General features: G+C 45.1%; 1 protein-coding gene across 1 annotated transcript in view; it reads left to right on the top strand.

Annotated features, from left to right (window-relative positions):
• LOC126184880 (testis-specific gene A8 protein-like) overlaps nt 1–24,683 on the top strand; it is a 124,144-nt gene that overhangs the window by 74,537 nt on the left and 24,924 nt on the right. Inside the window, exon 2 of the mRNA XM_049927510.1 lies at nt 16,101–16,274. Coding sequence (XP_049783467.1) covers nt 16,101–16,274 — 174 coding nt within the window. The remainder of the gene's footprint in view (nt 1–16,100; nt 16,275–24,683) is intronic.

The following is a 24,683-nucleotide window of genomic DNA, read 5'->3' as shown; positions in this document are numbered from 1 at the left end:
CCTGCTAAACCTTTGTGCAGTATCGCAGAAGGAACATCCAGCTTCTCGTAGCATAAATACACGACCTAGTTCAAGTTCAGTGAGATGCTGCTAATGGCGTCTTTGCCCGTTAAAGGCATTCTTAACTAACATCAACTCACTACGTCCAGTCTCCAAGGTAACTAACGCTCACGACCCTTATAGCGTGGTTTTAAAGCAAACCTCATTTGCATCCTCATAGCGGTGCTTCTAGCGTCACTCTTACGCGGCTGACGCGAAAACTGAATAGACAACATTTTTCAGATGTAGAAACACGCCTACGAAATTTCGTTTATGTCCCAGAACTCCTTCGTGTTGTGACGATCTTTTCCACAGCTTATAACAGATACAGTGAAAGAAGCTGTGAATTTAAATGTTGATTACTTAGCAGGAATTGATTAACAACACTGTAAGTCCAATAAAATTTCAAATTCTGTTTTCGAACTTTTTCTTCCTTAGGCTAATGCACCATTTCTCTGAAACTATTTACCTTAGCGTAATCTAATTCTAACAGTCAGTTTTCATAGTTCACATCGCTAAAGTGACATTCTTTTTTTAGCTTCCTAACTATAATATAAGGGAACCTATGACACTTTTATTTCAGAATTTTGCATGAAAACAGGGGTCATTACTAAAACGGTTTTCAAAGTTATAATTGTATTGTATTAGTCTTAAAACAGTGTAAACATATGCTCTTGTAAATATATGTGAAAAAAATGTCAACGTTCTACCGTTAAAAATTCCTGAGAAAAGGTACACTGAAAACGGTCAATTTAACACGCCGGAGGTACCTTCTTCCCTTAAAGAGTTACTACTGTGAAGATCCAAAGGAACTGGTGCACCTGCCTAATATTGTGTAGGTCCCCGCGACCACGCAGAGGTGCCGCAAATGACATGGCATGGACTCGACTAATGTCTGAAATAGTGCTGGATGGAATTGCCACTATGAATCCTGCAGGGCTGTCCCTTAGAGTATGAGGTGGTGGAGATCTCTTCTGAACAGCACGTTTCAAGGGGTTCCAGATATGCTCAATAATTTTACATCTATATCTACATCCATACTCCGCAAGCCACCTGGCGGTGTGTGGCGGAGCGTACTTTGAGTACCTCTATCGGTTCTCCCTTGTATTGTTCGTGGAAAGAAAGATTGTCGGTATGCCTCTGTGTAGGCTCTAATCTCTCTGATTTTATCCTCATGGTATCTTCGCGAGATATACATAGGAGGGAGCAATATACTGCTTGACTCCTCGGTGAGTCATGTCTTCTGGGGAGTTTGATGGCCAGTGGAAGTGTTTAAACTCAGATGAGTGTTCCTGGAGTCACTCTGTAGCAATTCTTGACGTGTGGTGTGTCGCATTGTCCTGATGGAATGCCCAAGTCCGTCGGAATGCACAATGGACATGAATGGATGCAGGTGATTAGACTTACGTATCACCTGTCAGAATCGTATGTAGACGTATCAGCGGTCCCATATCACTCCAATTGCACACGCGCCACACCATTACAAGTCTCCACCAGTTTGAACAGTCCCATGCTGATACGCATGGTCCACGGATTTATGAGATTGTCTCTATACCTGTGCAAGTCCATCCGCTTGATACAATTTGAAACGAGACTCGTCCGACCAGGCAACATGTTTTCAGTCATCAACAGTCCAATGTCAGTGTTTACGGGTCCAGACGAGGCGTAAAGCTTTGTGTCGTGCAGTCAACAAGAGTACACGAGTGGGCCCTCGGCTCCGAAAGCCCATGTCGATGATATTTCGTTCAATGGTTCGCACGATGACACTTGTTGGTGGCCGAGCATTGAAATCTGCAGCAATCTGCGTAAATGTTGCATTTGTGTAACGTTGAACGATTGTCTTCAGTCGTTGTTGTCCCGTTCTTGCAGATTTTTTTTCCTGCCGCAGCGATGTCGGAGATTTAATGTTTTACCGGATTCCTGAGATTCACGATACACTCATGAAATTGTCATACGAGAAAAATCCCCACTTCATCGCTACCTCGCAGATGCTGTGTCCCATCGCTCGTGCGCCGACTATAACACCACATTCAAACTCACTTGAATATTGATAACCTGTCATTATAACAGCAGTAGCCGATCTAACAACTACGCCAGACACTTGTTGTCTTACATAGGCGTTGCCGTCCGTTGGTCCGTATTCTGCCTGTTTACATATCTCTGTAGTTGAATACGCATGCCTATACCAAATTCTTTGGCGCGACAGTGTATTTCCGAATGCTGTTTCCGAGAGTAACAGTGACTCAAGTCCTGTACTTGTATTCTCCGTTTATTTTACAGCTCTGGTCTGTTTTATTTATATGTTGTGAATGAACTGCCGGAACAAAAATTAGTACAATTAGTACACGTGGAAAGATGTCGATTTTGTTCCGATGGCAGCATATGCCACCTGGGGGCTAGTAGATGTACTTATACTGGATTTAATGTCGTTCGCCAGCAGTCATCTGTGTCTAACCTTTCATAGGGATTGCTTTCAGGCAGAAGGATCTTTGTGGTGCACACATGTGAAGCAAGCAAGCAACCATACCGCGGAGACACACGCGTTCTTCCTTCAGCCAACTAAGCGAATCAGGAAGGGGTTTAATTGTGGCCTTCCGACTGGCGGCATGCCACCAAAGTTGGACGCGCTGTATCAGTAGTACAGCGATGCTCGTATCAGTAATCACATGAACATTCTGACACCTGTACGTAAGGTTCTAGACGTCCACGCACCACAGACTCCCGCCGGGGTCGTCGTACTCCAAGGGCAGCAGTGGCAGATCGTACAGCTACCATAACAGTGATAAGACGCCTTGTAAGCCCAAATGTGTCAGCAGGAAGTGTTGCGAGCCGGTCAATAGCAGTGGGCCTAGGGGCACACACAGCTGTAGCCCGTCTTCCACTCACGCGACAGCATCGATGTGCACGGCTCGACTGGTACCGTCGGAAGATAGCTTGGGATATGGCATGGGAGCCGTGGTCTTCAGCGATGAAAGCAGACCTGCCTGCACGCAAGTGATCGTCGCTATCTCGAGAGTGCATTCGACCTAGACACACCGGCCACGGCCGAGGCCTCATGGTCCCATCTGCGATAAGCTATACCTGGTGCACACCTCAGGTGTTTCTGGAGGGGACGCTAACAAACGCTCGGTACGTGCAGAATGTTGTTAGACCCGTTCTTCTGGCGTTATTGCAACAGGAAGATGATGTTTTGTTACAACAGGATAATTCTTGCCCACACACTGCCCCTGAAGCTGAAAGCGCTCTGCAAAACATGCAGCAACTTCCGTGACTAACGCGATCTCCGTACTTGTCTCCAATCGAGCACGTTTGGGATACGATGGGGCGAGAAGTGACTGGTGCGACTTGTCAGCCAACAACTCTTAAAGAATTACGTGAGCAGGTCGGGCAGGTGTGGCATAACGTGTCGCAGGTCAGTGTTCGCCATCTGCATTATCAACTGGATGCCAGAGTGAGCTCCTCCATTGCCGCCCTTGGAGGCTACACCAGTGTTGCAGCATGCGTCGATATTTGAAACCTCAGAACCGCTTGTGCTACTGTTTTAAAAATGTAATTATTTCAGGTACTCCAGATGCACTCATGCGCAACAATAAATCTTGAGTGAATTGAAATCATGTAATAGTGTGTACTAACTTTTTTCCTGCAGTGTATATACACTGGTTTTCCTACATTTCTTATTTCACTCTCAACTAGTAGCACACGTTTTCATACACGAAAGAGATGAGGAAAAACCTCATTTCACCATACTCATCGAGAGATGCTATATTATTGTCGCTGATCACTTGTTCATCGTTTTGGTTTTGTTTTGCGTAGCACTACTTTTAAGTATTTAGTGCGAGTTTGTGTGCTGCTTTTTATGGGGAAAATTGTGTGTGTGTGTGTGTGTGTGTGTTTGTGTGAAAGAGAGAGAGAGAGAGAGATAGAGGCAGAGAGAGGGAGATAGAAGGGGGTTGGAAAGCCACGTGTTTTTGGAAAGCGGCTTTGTGTAATTCATTAAGTGCAGTAAATAGTGTTTCACTGGATGCGGTTATGTATTTCTTTTTCCATGTACTTCTGATTTTTGTGTATAGAAATTCTCCTCTGCTCTCAGTTTCTGGTTTTGTTATTAGCGCTACACTGGACAAAAAGCCAGTGAGCGGCGGCAGTGACATAGCGTCTCTCGATGAGTCTCGCGACATAAGATTTTTCTACATCTAGTTGCTGTGTATTAAAATGAGTGATACCCGATGAGAATGAAATGAGAAAGGTGGAGAAATTTATTAAATTAATTTAAATTATTAAATTAATTTTTAAATTAATTTTATAATTACAGTCAACAAAGAAAACACACCAAAGATGTACAAAACGTCGAAAAACTTAATTACTGTCTATTAAATAGCAACTTAGATACAAACTGATTTTAGACTGGTATTATGTTGAAATATTTCTTTACGTGATACGTTTTTACGGAATAATTCTGAATATAATTATTTTTCCCGTGTAACACTGTGACAAAATTAACTAATTGCGCAAGTAATTCAAGCATATAAGATTACAGACATTGAATTATGATACAAGATATTCTCAGGATATCATATTTAGTGAAATCTGTTTCAGATTTCAAGTTTTGTACTGGTTGTAGAGACGAAAACAGAGTTCTATATTCCACGGGCAGTTTGTAATTAATTACACTATCTCAGAACGCCCACTGATCGACTAGGAGTTTCACCTTATCGCTAGTTCCTCTCCATGTCTTAAAAACTCCGCAGACGTTCTCCAACGATGCTGCAAGCCCAGAGCCCTCGAAATGGGTGAGCGAAACTTCAGTTCTCCATTCCTGCCGTACAAGTTCACCGAAGAGGAGAGGGCAACATGAATGCAAACTGTCGAGGATTTCATTAATAGTGTTATTGGCACCTGTGACCGAGATTCATCCTTTCCGAAAACCACAGATTAGGGCCTCCTGTTCAGTCCGAAACAAGACACGAATGTATTAAAGTCGCAGTGCACAGCACACCGTATAACATTTCGAAGGACAACCGAAGGCCAGATTACAAATGAAACCTTCACTGAGAGCTTCTAGCAGACTGAACTTCATAGTCATTACTTATAAGTGAAACATGCAATGGTTACTGTACTGGCCTCTCTTTCGTCTATACTGTTATTCATTTTCATTGGTTTTTATAAATAGATTAAAATATAAAAATGAATTACGGGATGTTCATTTGAAGAACGGAAACTGACGAATTCCTTCACTATTTTTGCCGTATCCGAGAGTGTGCTCCGTCCGTCATGAGCCTGTCGTTGACAGGACGTTAATCCCTGCTGTTCTTTCGACCTCTCTGGTTCCTCTCCTCTTACCTCAGATGCAGAGATGATCAGCATGATCTGTAGCACCCGTACATATTTCTGAGGGTTAAATATATGACAATCGGATGTTTAACATATGTTCTTGTTGTGGTCTTCACTCCGCAGACTGGTTGGATACAGCTCTCCACTATTACTCTATCCTGTGCAAGCCTCTTAATCTCCAAATAAATACTGCAACCCACAACCATTTGAACTACCTAACTGTACTTACTTCTTCGTCTCCCTCTACAAGTTTTTACCCCCCTCACCCTCCCAGCCACACACACACACACACACACACACACACACACACACACACTCAGTGTTGTGCACCATACTCTTCAACTGTGGAGCCAACCTGTTTGTAAAATATAGGACATAAGGAAAGGGTAATGCACTGTTTATAAAAAGAGTAGTCGCGATATGTGTAGAATTAAAACGCTGTGACAGGCAGGTCAGTAGCGTAAAAATATAAAACATGCCCACTCTGCGAAAAGACTGAACCCTCCAAATTGCGAGCACAGGCGGGAGTTCTGGTAAGACAAAATCTGGAGGAGTTGGAGGCACTCGGCCAGAGGAAAACACCATACGTCAAAAGACAAAGCCCCATTTATATACGAGTATGGATGATGTCATTTTGCTATTATAACGTGATGGAGGTGCACATAGGGTGCACTGTTGGCAGCACTGTTTGTGTCTTCTTTCTTCCTACTGCGACCACTAATGCTTCATCCTCAGACAGAACTATGAGATAACCGATTTGAGGGAGACTACAGTGTTTCCGTATAAACCTCCTTGATCGCTGTGCCATCTTGCTTTAATCCCTTTGTTGCAGCTAGCAGAGAGATACAATTTACTTGTACTTTTGTAGCAAGAAAAGGAAGTTGTGGACGTTTTGAATCACTTAGGTACATATAAAACATAAACAATCATGACAGAATTACGTAGATTCTTTCATAACACGAGCAACAAAATAATGCGTTTGCATTTTCTGGATGGAAATCGGTGTAAAAAAACTGACTATCCAGTTGTTGATGGGTGTTAGTATTTTTTCCAACTTGCGTTTTTCCTAATTACCTAGAAAATTCTCTTCGGCATTGATTTTGTTGAGGGTTTGCAGTTATTGCAGTGAATATGTCGTCCATTCTTCTCATATTGCTTTCTCTGGCTCACATACGGGCTCAATTTGCGTTCCATTGCAACAAAACCGCGTTGCAAGTATTTTCCAAAGGTTTTTCACATGGTTCAAACCTAGGCCACGTACAGCCTAGGGAAAGACATCGATCTCTTTACTTTCAAACCATTTTGAGTTGTATAGACACCTGCACAGATGCATTGCCTTCTTGAAACATTAGACTTCGTCCCGTAGGTCCTCATAAATTATAATCCATTCTGTCTCTAGTGTCTCATTGCACATATTATAGTTAATTCTACTGTTCACTCAAGCAGTGCATGATTTCCTTTAGTGCATAATGCAGTCTAAATTATAACACTTCAACCACCAAAACGTCTGCTTTTTCTTACATGTTCCTCTGTTCTCGGGTCATGGCAGTCATATTGAAATCCATCCGGAGCATCTAAATTAAGCTTCATATCATCACTGAACATCAATTTATCCCATTGTCAAGTCCATGACACAAGTTTTTCAGCAAACTCGAAGCTAGCCGGTTTATATTTGTGTTAGAGCTGGTTTCTGCAGTTTTTCTTGAATGCAAAATGTTTGTCTTGTGACAAAATTTGTTGTAACCTCTGTTAGTTACTAGCAACTGTAAATCAGCAACATGATGAGAAGAATAACGGTTTGTGATCCTTACTTTGCGAGATAGTAACCGTTTAGATGCATCAGATAATATTCTACTTTCCCTATGTTTTTATTTCTGTCCATAGCGTGCACCGAATCTAACGAAATTATACACTCCTGGAAACTGAAATAAGAACACCGTGAATTCATTGTCCCAGGAAGGGGAAACTTTATTGACACATTCCTGGGGTCAGATACATAACATGATCACACTGACAGAACCACAGGCACATAGACACAGGCAACAGAGCATGCACAATGTCGGCACTAGTACAGTGTATATCCACCTTTCGCAGCAATGCAGGCTGCTATTCTCCCATGGAGACGATCGTAGAGATGCTGGATGTAGTCCTGTGGAACGGCTTGCCATGCCATTTCCACCTGGCGCCTCAGTTGGACCAGCGTTCGTGCTGGACGTGCAGACCGCGTGAGACGACGCTTCATCCAGTCCCAAACATGCTCAATGGGGGACAGATCCGGAGATCTTGCTGGCCAGGGTAGTTGACTTACACCTTCTAGAGCACGTTGGGTGGCACGGGATACATGCGGACGTGCATTGTCCTGTTGGAACAGCAAGTTCCCTTGCCGGTCTAGGAATGGTAGAACGATGGGTTCGATGACGGTTTGGATGTACCGTGCACTATTCAGTGTCCCCTCGACGATCACCAGTGGTGTGCGGCCAGTGTAGGAGATCGCTCCCAACACCATGATGCCGGGTGTTGGCCCTGTGTGCCTCAGTCGTATGCAGTCCTGATTGTGGCGCTCACCTGCACGGCGCCAAACACGCATACGACCATCATTGGCACCAAGGCAGAAGCGACTCTCATCGCTGAAGACGACACGTCTCCATTCGTCCCTCCATTCACGCCTGTCGCGACACCACTGGAGGCGGGCTGCACGATGTTGGGGCGTGAGTGGAAGACGGCCTAACGGTGTGCGGGACCGTAGCCCAGCTTCATGGAGACGGTTGCGAATGGTCCTCGCCGATACCCCAGGAGCAACAGTGTCCCTAATTTGCTGGGAAGTGGCGGTGTGGTCCCCTACGGCACTGCGTAGGATCCTACGGTCTTGGCGTGCATCCGTGCGTCGCTGTGGTCCGGTCCCAGGTCGACGGGCACGTGCACCTTCCGCCGACCACTGGCGACAACATCGATGTACTGTGGAGACCTCACGCCCCACGTGTTGAGCAATTCGGCGGTAGGTCCACCCGGCCTCCCGCATGCCCACTATACGCCCTCGCTCAAAGTCCGTCAACTGCACATACGGTTCACGTCCACGCTGTCGCGGCATGCTACCAGTGTTAAAGACTGCGATGGAGCTCCGTATGCCACGGCAAACTGGCTGACACTGACGGCGGCGGTGCACAAATGCTGCGCAGCTAGCGCCATTCGACGGCCAACACCGCGGTTCCTGGTGTGTCCGCTGTGCCGTGCGTGTGATCATTGCTTGTACAGCCCTCTCGCAGTGTCCGGAGCAAGTATGGTGGGTCTGACACACCGGTGTCAATGTGTTCTTTTTTCCATTTCCAGGAGTGTACAATAGCGTGACATTCAGTATACAGAAAAATGCAGTCAAGTAGTATCGCTTTTGATGTCAGTAGCACAACATATAACAAGACATCAACGATTCAGGTGGTAGTGGATGGAACTTGGTATGAAGGCAGTCGGCTCTGCCCAGAGTCAGTCTGGGTGTACGCACCTTTCCTGCTGGTACAATACAGACACCATTACTAACAGTGCGCATTGTGTACATAAATCACGCAAAAAGCTGTTAGAATGCAATGAAAAAGCAAAAATCGATGCGTAGAAGGAAATGGGATTCTCTAATCGCTTAACTGCCAAAAAGTTGAACTGCTCAAGTAAAATTATGTACACTCCTGGAAATGGAAAAAAGAACACATTGACACCGGTGTGTCAGACCCACCATACTTGCTCCGGACACTGCGAGAGGGCTGTACAAGCAATGATCACACGCACGGCACAGCGGACACACCAGGAACCGCGGTGTTGGCCGTCGAATGGCGCTAGCTGCGCAGCATTTGTGCACCGCCGCCGTCAGTGTCAGCCAGTTTGCCGTGGCATACGGAGCTCCATCGCAGTCTTTAACACTGGTAGCATGCCGCGACAGCGTGGACGTGAACCGTATGTGCAGTTGACGGACTTTGAGCGAGGGCGTATAGTGGGCATGCGGGAGGCCGGGTGGACGTACCGCCGAATTGTTCAACACGTGGGGCGTGAGGTCTCCACAGTACATCGATGTTGTCGCCAGTGGTCGGCGGAAGGTGCACGTGCCCGTCGACCTGGGACCGGACCGCAGCGACGCACGGATGCACGCCAAGACCGTAGGATCCTACGCAGTGCCGTAGGGGACCGCACCGCCACTTCCCAGCAAATTAGGGACACTGTTGCTCCTGGGGTATCGGCGAGGACCATTCGCAACCGTCTCTATGAAGCTGGGCTACGGTCCCGCACGCCGTTAGGCCGTCTTCCGCTCACGCCCCAACATCGTGCAGCCCGCCTCCAGTGGTGTCGCGACAGGCGTGAATGGAGGGACGAATGGAGACGTGTCGTCTTCAGCGATGAGAGTCGCTTCTGCCTTGGTGCCAATGATGGTCGTATGCGTGTTTGGCGCCGTGCAGGTGAGCGCCACAATCAGGACTGCATACGACCGAGGCACACAGGGCCAACACCCGGCATCATGGTGTGGGGAGCGATTTCCTACACTGGCCGTACACCACTGGTGATCGTCGAGGGGACACTGAATAGTGCACGGTACATCCAAACCGTCATCGAACCCATCGTTCTACCATTCCTAGACCGGCAAGGGAACTTGCTGTTCCAACAGGACAATGCACGTCCGCATGTATCCCGTGCCACCCAACGTGCTCTAGAAGGTGTAAGTCAACTACCCTGGCCAGCAAGATCTCCGGATCTGTCCCCCATTGAGCATGTTTGGGACTGGATGAAGCGTCGTCTCACGCGGTCTGCACGTCCAGCACGAACGCTGGTCCAACTGAGGCGCCAGGTGGAAATGGCATGGCAAGCCGTTCCACAGGACTACATCCAGCATCTCTACGATCGTCTCCATGGGAGAATAGCAGCCTGCATTGCTGCGAAAGGTGGATATACACTGTACTAGTGCCGACATTGTGCATGCTCTGTTGCCTGTGTCTATGTGCCTGTGGTTCTGTCAGTGTGATCATGTGATGTATCTGACCCCAGGAATGTGTCAATAAAGTTTCCCCTTCCTGGGACAATGAATTCACGGTGTTCTTATTTCAATTTCCAGGAGTGTATCATACAGGTCTTTTTGGTTGAAATTTGTTGGAACTGGTGGTCTAGTGGTAAGGTAAGTGACTGTAAATCGAAACGCCACGGGATAAAATCTCAGATTGGCCACAGATTATTTCAATGTATCTCTCTATGAGGTGAAGATCTGTCACGAACGACAGGCGGTTCGGCTTCCACGTTTAACTGTTGATCCCATTTCCTCTATGAGAATACAAGGTTAGGTGAGTGACACACAAGCCGCTGAAGTGGCGTTCAATTGAAAGCTTTGCTTCCGGCTTTTGAGCCACATGGAATTATTGTTATTAGTTGAAAATTTTAAATTCACTTATGCTGCCCCACCTCCAGCCTTCTGGAGATCGATTGCAGTTGAAGTGTCGTTGCTACGTGGTCAGATAATGAGGATAATATGAAAAATCGTCCAAAAAGAACCAAGCCAAGTGGTGCAAAGCTTATGGCAGTCGTATCGCGTTCGAGGGGAGTGACGGTTAGATTACGACCTGGCCATCTAGATTTAGGTTTTCCACTGCCTGTTCTCCGTACATAATAAATTTGTCTTGAACGGAGTGTTAACTTTCATTTCACTCGTCTTCTGCTAATACTAATACCTCTATGGACATCGTTGTCTTTTTCGGAACAGTCTGACAGCTTTGACCGTCCCAGTATCGTAGGCCTTCTGGACACATCTCCCTAAAACAATGTTAGAAGATTACATTTGAACATGAAATTACACACCCTGTTATGTAGTCGCTTGCGAGAGAATCAGGTAATTGTTGAGGGAGCTTTATCTCCAGAAGCTCCTAAAGCTACAACGAATATGCCACGCTAAATTCTATTTCGCCATGTGCAAGGATGGAGGATGGAATTAGCAGAAGGGTACACAAGGACAGTGAATTTTACCAGTGTGCGAGGGAGCTGGTCTGGGTAAGGGAGGTGCCAAAGTAACTGTAAGTAAGTGCTCTACAAAACGTACTTTACACCCATATTAACATCTTCATCGGAGACCTGGGGAACAAGAAGAAGACAGGAATGTAAAGTACAATCTTCGGAAATGAAATCCCTGAGAAATATATTCGGGAAAACGAGGAGAGACCGAGTGAGAAATAACATAGGAGTTGGATACAATGATTTTGACATTTTAAGAGAATGGACGATGGAAGGATCCCAAAACGAATCATGGTAGCCAAATCTGAGGGCAAGAGGGAAACCATCATGATGCTGTAAACAGAACTTGGATTCATCCGAAAAAAATGACGTTTTGCCATTCGTTTACGCAGGGTCGTCGTTGAGTACACCAACGCAGGCGCTCTTGACTGTGATGCAGCGTCAAGGGTAACCGCGGCCATGGTCTCCGATCTGATAGTCCATGCTGCTGCAAACGTCGTCGAACTGTTTGTGCAGATGGTTGTTGTCTTGCAAACGTCCCCATCTGTTGACTTAGGGATCGAGACGTGGCTGCACGATCCGCTACAGCCATGAGGATAAGATGCCTGGCATCTCGACTGCTAGTGATACGAGGCCTTTGGGATCCAGCACGGCGTTCCATTTTACCCTCCTGAACCCACCGTTCCATATTCTGCTAACAGTCATTGGATCTCGACCAACGCGAGGAGCAATGTCGCGATACGATAAACGGCAATTGAGATAGGTTGGAAACTTTCCTCATGTCAGCACGTTGTAGGTGTCGCCAGCGGCGCCAACCTTGTGTGAATGCTCTGAAAAGCTAATCATTTGTATATCACAGCATCTTCTTCCTGTTGGTTAAATTTCGCGTCTGTAGCACTTCATCTTCGTGGTGTAGCAATTTTAATGGCCAGTAGTGTACGTAGCTCAACAATTATGGGGCTATTCGCACAGATCATCTCCCCATTTGGGATTCATGTTTTACCGGTTTTTGTCAACATTAACACTCTTCAACATAGCCCAAAATATGTTCATTGTGCCAGACATTGACGCTTCTTACCGTTCTATTCACGGAAGGATCGTGAAAGGAATGATTGTACGAAGCCTTTTCGAAAGCAAGAGGCGTTTAGTTACAGTTAAATGTTTGCAGCTCTGAATGAGGTTGCAGGAGTACAGTAACATGTGTCGTTTTTTAGGTTGTCATAAATGTAACTATTGTTACTGAATAATCATCTGGCTTTTAGCGATAGAAGACAACATTGACTTACAAAATCGTTACTCCGAGCGCTCAGGAGTTTTGCCTACTATATGGGGCTGGTGTAATGAGTTAGTGAAATGTCTGACAATGGTGTCGAGATTTTACAAGGGACCGTATGAATGTGCACGAGAAACAAGTGGATTCACGGTTTTGCTAGCACTGTTCGAAGAATTCTTCGTTAACGTCGCTGCCGCTGATCACCTGGTGCCTCCGGTCGGTCGACTGTTCTTGGAAGATATCGCCACTGCCAGACGTAATCGAACCGATGTAAGACCGGGAATCGCCGCCCCGCTGAAGCTGGTTAAAGGAATCTCCCCCGTCGCCGTAGTCGTCACCATAGTCGCTACCGCCCGCTTCTGACACATTGTTTCACTCAGACGTGTTACACGAAGAACGACGTGGGACGGTAGCACTAACATACAACTGACACCGTCTCATGTATAAGCAGTTCAATCACAGCCACTGCCCTTACATCGTTGTCGTATTTTGACATCCTCCCATCCCTCTCTGTCTTCCTCAGTACATAAAGCGTTAATTGCTATAACACTGTACGTAATACGTGCCGCGGCACAAGGCCACCGGCGCGCTACTCTTCGAATATTCCAGCAACGGCGACCTGCGGTCAGCCCCATGAGTTGTACACACGGCGCGCTATCCGCCGCGCCGCCTACCGGAGGGCTCCTCTTTATAACCGCAGCGCAGCACGCACTCACCCTCATATTGTGTTCATACTTACCGTCAGTACCTAAATTGTTCCTATGTTTACGTGCATGTTCTCAACTACTGTTCCCTTGTATGAGGATCAAGAATTATCATTGGATGAGTGTGGCCGTAGTGTTGACGACAGAACTGACGGTGATTAGGGTGCTCACTTCCACGTGTTCAGTTTGTTTAGTTCCTCCTTCGGTTCTTCTGTCCATGGATGCAGTGCTTCAATCTCTACTCGAACAGCCGCAGCAGCAGCAGGCTCTTGCGGATGCTACCTCGAACCTGTCGGGCGCATTGACTAGGCAGGCTTTCACGCCGACGGCGTACCCGCCGCCATTTCTCCCTTACGAGGATGCGGTCGAAGACTGGAAGGCTTACGAGAAGCGGCTGTGGCAACACCTGATATCACTGATACAAACATACTTAACGCTTTGTTTCTTTCTTGCATTTCTGCTCGGATCTACCAATTATTGTGCCAGTTAGCCTCGTTCCAGGACCCGCATCGTTTTCGTTCGACGAGAAGTGTTGGTTTACCGTAAATGCAAACTTGTAAAGTTCTATCGTTGTCCACAAGTACTACCGCGCTTCGGCGGTCGAACTCCAGTCGCAGATTGCTACCGATGTTCATCACGACTCCCGTGCTGATTCTATGGTCAGTGACGCCTTCATTCGGTTGGCTCTTGACAAGGAGGTGCGTCAACACTCACTAGAAGTCATCTTTGGCTGAAGTGTTAAATATTGCTCAACCTTTCGAGGTATCTCGTGCTGCTGGTGACCAGATTGAGGCTTGGTGTGTCACCGTCGCTGTGTCTCCTGTTGCTGGCCGTCAGACGCCGGTCAGTTTTCTGGGGGAAGGGGGGACGGTGTTGGACGTGGCATCTGTACAACCGCGGCTCCGCGCCGCACAGGACATCGACAAGCCAAAAACGACAGCAACGGCAGCGCTCCGCCGAGCGCCCGTCTTCCCCATACTGTTTCGCGCATCATGTTTGGGCCGCGTGATCTAAGCACTGGGCGATGTGCAACAACTGAAGGAAAAAAGGCATATAGCGTCTGCGGGTCGTCCTCAGCCGTAATCGAACCGGCTGGTCACGTGTGTCAGTTGTCTCTAATGCTTACGAATCATAACAAAAAGCTATTTCTCGCAGTGCCAGTGATGGGCAAGTGCCCTCACTACAAGTGGACATGGGTGCAGCCATGATTTTACTGAACTTACAAACTTCTGTGGATTTACGATCTCCGTCGTTGTCTCCAGTTACTCGACATTTGGTGAGTTACAGCAAGCATCATATTCAAATTGTGGGGCAGTTTACGCCGCCCACTGTGTATAAATTGTTGTTCGTTCCTTGTAATTTTGGTAGAGGATGATGCTGATACCTCAAATTTGTTCAGCCTGGATGCTTTCAGTACTTTTGGTTTTTCCATTCGTCCCTTTTGTAGGGTGGTTTAGGTTGGATCACTTATTTTGAGGTCCACATTACTCTGAAACATACTGGGCGGCCGCGCTTTTTCCGTGCGTTCCGTATTGAAGTGGTTTTGGGTGATCAAGTGTTATTAGAATTGGGCAGTCCATTACACCGAGTGACTGTTAAAAAACCGACTGGTCAGCTTCACCTTTGAGCTGGCTTTGAAGTTTCAATTAACCCTCAATCGATTACTGACACTCACCCTTTACTCGATCCAGACGAGTTATTGGCTAAACTCGTCAGCAGACAGCTTTTCTTAGAAACTGATTTGTCTGAAGCCACCTTACAGGTTCTTTGGATGAGGATTCTAAACAGTTCCTTGTAATTAACACGCGCCGCGGGTCGTACCTTTATCAGCACCTCTCGTTCGGTGTGGCTAGGGCCCCCGGCGATTCTTCAGTGTTTTTTGGAACGACTGATGTCCATTCCGGAGCCCATCAATTACCTGACTTCCTTGTGATGGGTTCATCCCTGGCAGAGTATTTACGTAACTTACGCCCCTTGTTCACGGTCTTACATACTGCAGAGTTGAAATGTAACTTGGCCAAGTCAGCTTTTTCAAACATCACCGAGCGAGGTGGCGCATTCGTTAGCACACTGGACTCGCATTCGGGAAGACGATGGTTCAAACCCGCGTCCGGCCATCCTGATTTAGGTTTGCCGTGATTTCCCTAAATTGCTTCAGACAAATTCTGGGATCTTTCCTTTGAAAAAGCACGGCCGATATCCTTCCGCATCCTTCCCGAATCGGAGTGTGTGCTCCGTCTCTAACGATCTTGTTGTCTGTGGGACGTTGAACACTAATCTCTCCTCTCTCCTCAAACATTCGTATTGTAGTTGGAGTTTTAGGTTTCTTGGGAAGGTGTTACTCCTCCATGCTATCATATGACTACAGTCAGAACTCTGCCTCGCACTAAAAATGTCAAAGAACTCAAGGAATTTTAAGTAAAATTGCTTACTACTACAGATTTCCGCCGGAAAAGGCTGTGTTGGCTCATTTCCTCCATGTGTTGTTGCACATGAACGTTCTTTTTCAATGGACGTCGGTTTGAGAGTGCATGTTCTCGCTTTTGAGATCCAATTTACATTCTTCTCCTTCTCTGGCTACTTTCCGTCATGGCCACCACCTGGTTTTGGCTAGATGCCTCTCATCTTGTGTTCACTGGTCGTCAGTAACTGCTGGTATCAGTACACGAATTGCTTCTGTGTTTGTGTCTATGTTCTCATCTATTGTTCACTTGTATTGTAATTGTGGCTGTGCCGTTGTTTCTCTTATAGCACAATATTAAACAGAACTCTGAAATTTTCAGCCGCAAGAGCAAAAGAAGAAACAGAATCAGCGCCAACTTCAGAGTCCGGCCCATCGTCAGGGTCCGGCCCATCATCAGGGTCCGGCCCTTCATCAGCGTCCGGCCCTTCGTCACCGACCGGTACTTCTTCAGTGACATTGGAGACATCGGTGGCATCACAGGCATCACACAGTGGTCTGTATGTCAGAGGAGTTGACCAAAAATAGAAAAAGCTTTAGATATAAACCTGAATTTTTATGTAACAGTTTTTGAGGTCGCTGCTTAGAAATTCCATATTATAGTTTCAAAATTAAAAATGACAAGTAATGCTTATAATGAATTTTATCCATAGTGGATGCTGTCGAACTCCGTGACTGTTCCTTTTTAGGGTGTAGAGGAATACCTGCTACCAGTCACAATAAAGTGTTATTTATTTGTCACACGACCGGTTTCGGGTTTGCGCCCATAATCTGGTGTTAATACACCCATGTACATGTTTATACTGTTGGAGATCAGTGTATAAATACAAAAAATATTTGCTGGTGACTAAACAAATACAAGTGGCAAGGCAGCATTTGACGAAAATATATCTGTACTTACATGAAGATGAGGCACCATTATTATAGTTACGCCGTGGTGACAGTTTTGCCACTTAGTTACACACTTTTTACCATTTTCACGTCCATATATCAGTTTTACCAAGTTTAGCTGCATATTTCACTATTACAAGGTGCACTTGTAACATACACTACATTTACATACAAACATGTGGGCTGTGGTCAAAGAACTTAGACATAGCAGATGTAAAGATGTTGCTCGTACAGAAACATGTAGGTTATGGTCAAAGAAATTAGCCACAGGAAGTGCAAGGGTGTTGCACATATAGAAACTTAAAAAGCTATTAGAGACTGCGAAGTTTTTTAATACATACTATGAAATTTTTTTATTCACATTTTTGTCGGAGAACTTAGATCTAGGAAATACAGTGATGTTATATATATGAAATTACTAAAAGCTATTACAAATTAAAAAATGACAGCTAGAACTGTTTTGAGCCACACTGTTGTCAGAGAACTTAGATCTAGGAAGTATAGTAATGTTACACACATGAAATTTTGAAAGCTATTACAATTTATAGAATGAAAGTTACAGATTGTGTTTACAATATGACTATTACAAATTACGATAATGACACTTGGACTGTTGTATGACTGCTACATCGAATTTCCATAGAATATTACTTTGTTATTATATCAGAGGATAATTAGTTTCTGTTTTTGAATATTTCGTGAAATATGTGAAGGTAGGATTTGTTTGCAAGCTCCACTTGTTCGTTGAGAATAAGGTATGGTGAGTTAGAGCTGTGGATATAAATTTCTAGCTCTTCAAGCAGATTCATTTTCTTTCCTTTGTTCACAGTGTGTAGTATTTATAGGTTTTCTGTAATGGCTGTGGCTGAGTGACCATGGTCTTTTAGATGCATTGAAAAGGTGGATTTATCAAAATTATTTATCCGGAAGGCACCCATATGCTCACATTATCTTATAGTGAAACTCCTTCCAGTTTGGCCTATGTAGAACTGTGGGCAATTGTCACATAAAAGTTTTTAAATACCTGATTTGTGATGGCACTGGTTGTTTGTCTTACTGTTGTGGATGATGTGCTGATGTAGCTTGCTGTTAGTGCTGAAAGAAATTTGAATACCAGTTTTCCGAAAGAGGTTGGCAGTTTGCTATGAAATTTTACCTATGAATGGTATGCGCGCGTATGTGTCTTTTCCATATTGTGAATCTGATTTAGTAGGTGTGCATTGTTTCTTTTTGATTTTATTGTTAAGTTTATCAATTACATCTGGGCTGTATCCATTTCTATGTGCAATTTCTTTGATAATGTTAATTTCTTTTTGTTCATCATGTGGGCTGAGTGGGATTTTATGTATACGATTGAGTGAGGATCTGAAGAATGCCATTTTGTGTTATACTGGATGACATGAGGAGTTGTTAATGACAAGGTCACTAGTGGTAAGTTTTCTGTAAATCTGGATGGCATGTTTGCTGTTTACATTAGATATTGTAAGGTCAAGAAAATTGATGCGTTTATCTACTTGATGTTCTACAGTTAAGTTGATGTGCATGCTGCTGAGGCCTTTAGCAAGTTTCTCAATCTACACAGTTTTACCATTGCACAAGATAATTGTATCATCCACATGACCATTATAATGGTGCCTCATCTTTATGTAAGTTCAGATATATTTTCGTCCATTGACCACATGATCATTATAATGGTGCCTCTTTTTTATGTAAGTACAGATATGTTTTCGTCAACTGCTGCCTTGCCACTTACAATTGTCCCACTTGTATCTGTTTAGTCACCAGCAAATAATTTTTGTACTCATACAGTGAACTCCAACAGTATAAACATGTACATAAATGTATAAACACCTGAGGATGGGTGCAAGCCAGAAACCAGTCGTGTGACAAATAAATAACATTTTATTGTGACTGAAGTGGATATTTTTCTACACCCTAATGTTTATAATATTTTGAAAACTGTTAACATTCCAGCTATTATGTAATAATATGTACACTAAAAAAACGTAAATCAGAAAAAAGTCATAAAAATCTCCCACTCTCAGTGTCGGGATAGTTATAAAGTCTAAAATCAAAGTCCGTTCATACTTATCAGTAATTTATTAAAAAAAATTAGACTCATCATCAGGAAAAAGCAAAAGCTGTGGGGCGTCCGTTGACTAATTTTTACTGTTGCTGGGTTTCATTTTGTTCATGCTCAAAACAAGTGGATTTGAAGATACTGAGAAGTAACGAAAAACACCTTCCATTGTATTTATGCTTGAATTTTTCCTGGATAACCCTGCACGAGAAATTTCATATAACTGATCTATTTGCAAAATTCTTGATTCTGTTGTCTAGGCACCGTGAAGTAGGACTTTGTGAACTGTCGTACACATGTAATACCAATGGAACTCGTCTACGTACATTTCCACAGTATCACGACAATGGTTTTTTAAATTTTTCGAAGCTCAAGTGATAGGCACATGACATGACCTGCAAGATAACGCGAAACTAAAATATGAAATTTTCGTCCGGTCCCAGAATTTGTGCAAACACTGATGATTAATGAAAAAAATGACGAGCAGTGTTGCTATCGCTGGAGTTCCTATACCGAGCCTTTGAGCGATCAACAAGAAAATCTAGCTACCTTTGAAACGCCTTGTGAAGTGCTTTTTCCCGAATCTCAAGATGATTTTTCTCTTCCGTTGATCGCAACTGACAATTTTTTTACTCGCAAGTTTATATCCAAGGTGAAGTAAACACTGAAAGCAACGAATGTAGGCATGTAAGGCTGATAATCCATAACGTATATTCGGTACATGTATCACTATATTTTTTTACGAAATCGAGATTATTAAAATGTTTAGATGTTGCTGCACAGAGGTAGAAACGCATGGATGATGTAAAAGATCACTGCGAAAACTGTTTGATAATGAATTATTATTACTTTACAATCGCAAATGATTTGAAACGAACTAGTGACACAATCTGATCGTCAATATTTTTTTACCCATTTGAAGTAGACTCTGTGTGTCCATACAAAAATTGTAGCCTCGTTGGTCTACGAAAACGAAGTGACAAAGGCTTACGATTTCTTCGTATCACTCCTTTTTTTTTTTTGTAACAGACTGTCTAGATGCTAGCTGCAATAGAACCAATGATGTAATTAAAACATTAACGTCCGAATCTCTTCCATTACTAACTTTTGTTTGTGTTCGATGTGCCGAAGAACTATCTAAATCCTATTTTAAAATCAACCTGACATTGAACATATAAAATACTTTCTGATATGATTTAAGCGTACTTGTACTCTGACTTTGGAACGAGTTTCGATTATGTATATATCTGATAGGTGACACCGAATTTAGCTTCTACCATTTTTTCGTAAGTGGGTTACATAAAAGCATTGTGTTTTTTCACTGAATTCCTAATAATCTTGTACTGGTATTTAGATAACTTTCCGTCGATGACTTCGGAAAATGTGTCATCGGCAGACGTTTTAATACTGTGTGTGTTGCTGATATTTTAACGCTGCTTTTTATTTATCAGTCTGCAATGGTGACTCTGTCAAGGTTTCATTGACAGTCCTGGCAATTTTAGAGACAATGGAATAACGAAGACTCATTTGATTAGCCAGAGGCAATTCCTGTTATATTAATCAGTGGCTGATTGATTGACTGATTGATTTTAACAGGAGAGCTAAAACAGCTTAGGTCTGACCCGCCACTGCCCGCACCGAAACTAGGTTTATTGCGCGGTATCGCTCCCTGTATATCTAGTAAAGCCAACCAGTGCCCTTAAATAGTGCAAAGGGTCCCTCTACCAGGTTTTTGTTAGACACAATTTCTTCAGGTCTAGTTGTCCCGAAGATTCTGCATCTTTTCCTCTCCAATGCCATGCATTCAAAGATTAGGTGTGATGCAGTTTCTTCACCATCATCACAGATCCTACATTTCCGTTATACCCATTTTGTGTAGGTGTTTTTTGAAGTTCCCATGGCCTGTTATCAGCTCACTCATGAGTTTGATCTCTTTCCTGTTCAATCCCAGGATCACAGAGCTTCTTTTAAAATATGGGTTGGGCATCATTACCTTACCATGTTTTTGTTTGTGGACCTTGGTCCAATATCCTACGTGCTGTTTCTTAAGCCAGTTCCGTAGCCGGCCGGGGTGGCCGAGCGGTTCTAGGCGCTACAGTCTGGAACCGCGAGACCACTACGGTCGCAGGTTCGAATCCTGCCTCGGGCATGGATGTGTATGACGTCCTTAGGTTAGATAGGTTTAAGTAGTTCTAAGTTCTAGGGGACTGATGGCCTCAGCAGTTAAGTCCCATAGTGCCCAGAGCCATTCGAACCAACCAGTTCCGTAGTTCTAATTTGATCATAGCCTTGGTGATTGTCAAGACAGGTTCCGGTCCAATAAATGGAGTTTTTGCCCCCATCCTAGCCAGTCTATCGGCTTGTTCATTGCCACAGATCCCTGAGTGGCCAGGAACCCACACTAGGTACACCCTATTGCTTCCCCCTAGCTCCACCAGAGCCCTGTGTGGCAATCTGCAACAATCTTATATCTTGTTGTAGGAGCTGTCAATGATTTGATGGCCGCCTGGCTGTCTGAATAGATGTAGATGCTACGGTCATTGTAGCACCTACTCATATTCTCCTCCACACATGCCCTGATTGCAGTAATTTCGGCTTGGAATACAGAGGCCAGTTTCCCTACAGAGATGCTGCTCTTCAGTCTTGGCTGAACCCCTTACAACCCAGCCCCAACGCCTTTATCTGTTTTCGACCCATCGGTGAACCAAATGATGTCCCCTGTACGATGTCGAACTGTTTTCTCCCACTGCTCCCTACTTCCAATTATTATGTTGTAAGGCTTGACGAAGCAGTTGGGAGTTATTATATAGTCGGCGGGCATTTCCCCAGCCATACCTATATTTACCTCACTCACTATGTTAGTGTGTGATTCTGGAAATCCGAATGAGACCCAGTTTTGGCGAGTTTTAAGTCTGTATGCCCCATATGCTGCCTCCATCTTAACCCAAAGGTGAAGTGGAGGCATATCCAGCATGACTTCCATTCCAGCGGTTGGTGTGCTGATAATTCCGCCCGTTATGGCTAAGCGGGCCAATCTCTGCACCTTAGCAAGCTCTTTAGCAGCAACCCACTGTTCTACCTTCTTCCACCACACTAAGGCCCCATAGGAGATCCTAGGTCTAACCACTGTGGTGTATAGCCAGTGCATACCCTGGAACTTTGGCCCCAGTTTTTGCCACAAGCCCTCCTAGTACTCACTAAACTGCTTTTTGCCTTGGAGCAGATACTCCTAGTATGAGGGATCCAAGCTAGCTTCTCATCCAAGGTTACCCCTAGATATTTCACTGTCCCCTTCACAGGTAGAGTTTCATCGAAGAGCTTAAGATTCCAACTTGCATGCTGAATATGTCTCTTCGTAAATGGCACCACAACAGTGTTCTTAGGATTAACTCTCAGATCCTGTTTAATGCACCATTTTTGCACAATGTTCAACCTTTGCATATTCATTCTTGTGGGCAGCCTCTAGTGGTCTTAATTACCATCTTTTCATTCATCATGGTAGCCTCTGACTTCCTTCCACTAAGCATGCCTTTGGTCCACCTACATACAGTGGTCCCCAGATCATGCACCTCTTCTGCCCTTACCATGGAATCGAAGGTCATGTTACACGATGTCCAGGAAGATGCAGAGGGCTATTTCTTGGAAATGAAGTGCTTTTTCCACCTTCCAGACGAGTTAGTGGAGAGCTGTCTCACATGATTTACCTGGTTGGTATGCATGTTGGTTCAGGTGTAGAGGGACCCTACTTAGCCTCCTCTCCCCAATGTATACATTAACCAGTTTTTCCAATGTTTTGAAAATGAAGGTGGACAGACTGATTGGTCTCATACCCTTGGCTTTGGTATGAACAATTTTCCATGGCTTTGGAATGAAGACAGCTTTTACTGCCCTCGAAACACTTAGGATGATTCCTACTGGCAAGCTAACCCTGAATAGCCTGCATAGGATTCTTATAAGCTTTCCTCTTGCCTGTTGCAGGAGAGCTGGAAAAATTCGATCTGGGCCAGGTGACATGAACGGTTGGAATGTTCCCATCACCCACTGGATTTTGTTGAAGTTCACACACTCCTTGGCCAATTCCCAGTCCTCTCTTCGAGTACCCGAGAGCCGTTGTCTCTCTGGGGTCACATACTGCTCTGTGTTGTCCGGCAGAGCATATTGAGGAAAGTGAGTTTTGAGGATCAATTCCAGTGTCTCATGTGCTGTCTTTGTATATTCCCCATCCTCCTTCCTCAACGTACCTCCTGGATTAGTTGGTACTCTAGTGAGAATCTTGTGAATTATGGCTTGTGCAGCCGTGCCTTCCACTTCCTCACAGAATGCCTTCCACGATGCCCCCTTTGCTTGTCTTATTGCAAGATTGTAACTGACAAGGGCTTCACGATATTTGGCCTATTGTACTTCACGTCTAGTAATATTAAACAGTATCCATACCTGTCTTATTTGCGTTTCCAATTTGTTATTCCACCAAGGAACACTCCTATTTGTGCACTTTCTGGTGATTGTGCAGCCTCTGCTACTTCCTCAAATTCTACTAGCTTCCTTATTGCGGTTTTAATTTCCGATAAGCCTAAGTGAAGATCCCTCCTATATGTCTCCCAGTCTGTTTTCCTGGGATTTCTATAAGTCATGGTCTATCTGATTCCCATTTCAACCTTGAATTTAATGTTCATGTGGTCCGATGAGGATGGCTCCAACACCACATGCCATTGTTTGGCATAGCTACCCATCATCATGGAACAGCTGTTATGTTAATTACTTCTTCCCTTCTTCTATTCCTGAATGTAGGTTCATTGGCCCTATTCAGGACCTCTAGGTTGTTAGCTAAGAGGAATTCAAGAAGGTACTCACCTCTACTATTGGTGTCCTTGCTGCCCCACACTAGGTTGTGGGCATTGGCGTCGCACCTCACCAGCAGTTGGTCACCTTACCGATGGCAAGTCTCTACGTCTCCTCACCTCCAAGGGAGGGAGAAAACTGTCTTCGTAAGGAAGATATGCTGAGACCAAAATAATTTCCCTCGTGATACCTTCCTCACATTGCTGCATTTTGATGGTCACTAAGTCCCTAGAGCAAAAGTCCATCATTGACATGAAAGAAATGCCATTTCTAATATACACTCCTGGAAATGGAAAAAAGAACACATTGACACCGGTGTGTCAGACCCACCATACTTGCTCCGGACACTGCGAGAGGGCTGTACAAGCAATGATCACACGCACGGCACAGCGGACACACCAGGAACCGCGGTGTTGGCCGTCGAATGGCGCTAGCTGCGCAGCATTTGTGCACCGCCGCCGTCAGTGTCAGCCAGTTTGCCGTGGCATACGGAGCTCCATCGCAGTCTTTAACACTGGTAGCATGCCGCGACAGCGTGGACGTGAACCGTATGTGCAGTTGACGGACTTTGAGCGAGGGCGTATAGTGGGCATGCGGGAGGCCGGGTGGACCTACCGCCGAATTGCTCAACACGTGGGGCGTGAGGTCTCCACAGTACATCGATGTTGTCGCCAGTGGTCGGCGGAAGGTGCAGGTGCCCGTCGACCTGGGACCGGACCGCAGCGACGCACGGATGCACGCCAAGACCGTAGGATCCTACGCAGTGCCGTAGGGGACCGCACCGCCACTTCCCAGCAAATTAGGGACACTGTTGCTCCTGGGGTATCGGCGAGGACCATTCGCAAACGTCTCCATGAAGCTGGGCTACGGTCCCGCACATCGTTAGGCCGTCTTCCGCTCACGCCCCAACATCGTGCAGCCCGCCTCCAGTGGTGTCGCTACAGGCGTGAATGGAGGGACGAATGGAGACGTGTCGTCTTCAGCGATGAGAGTCGCTTCTGCCTTGGTGCCAATGATGGTCGTATGCGTGTTTGGCGCCGTGCAGGTGAGCGCCACAATCAGGACTGCATACGACCGAGGCACACAGGGCCAACA

Source organism: Schistocerca cancellata, chromosome 4 (genome assembly GCF_023864275.1).
Source record: "Schistocerca cancellata isolate TAMUIC-IGC-003103 chromosome 4, iqSchCanc2.1, whole genome shotgun sequence".
Taxonomy (NCBI): Eukaryota; Metazoa; Arthropoda; class Insecta; order Orthoptera; family Acrididae; genus Schistocerca; species Schistocerca cancellata.
The sequence above is the reverse complement of the archived record's forward strand: the minus strand, read 5'-3'. Positions and strand labels throughout refer to the sequence as shown.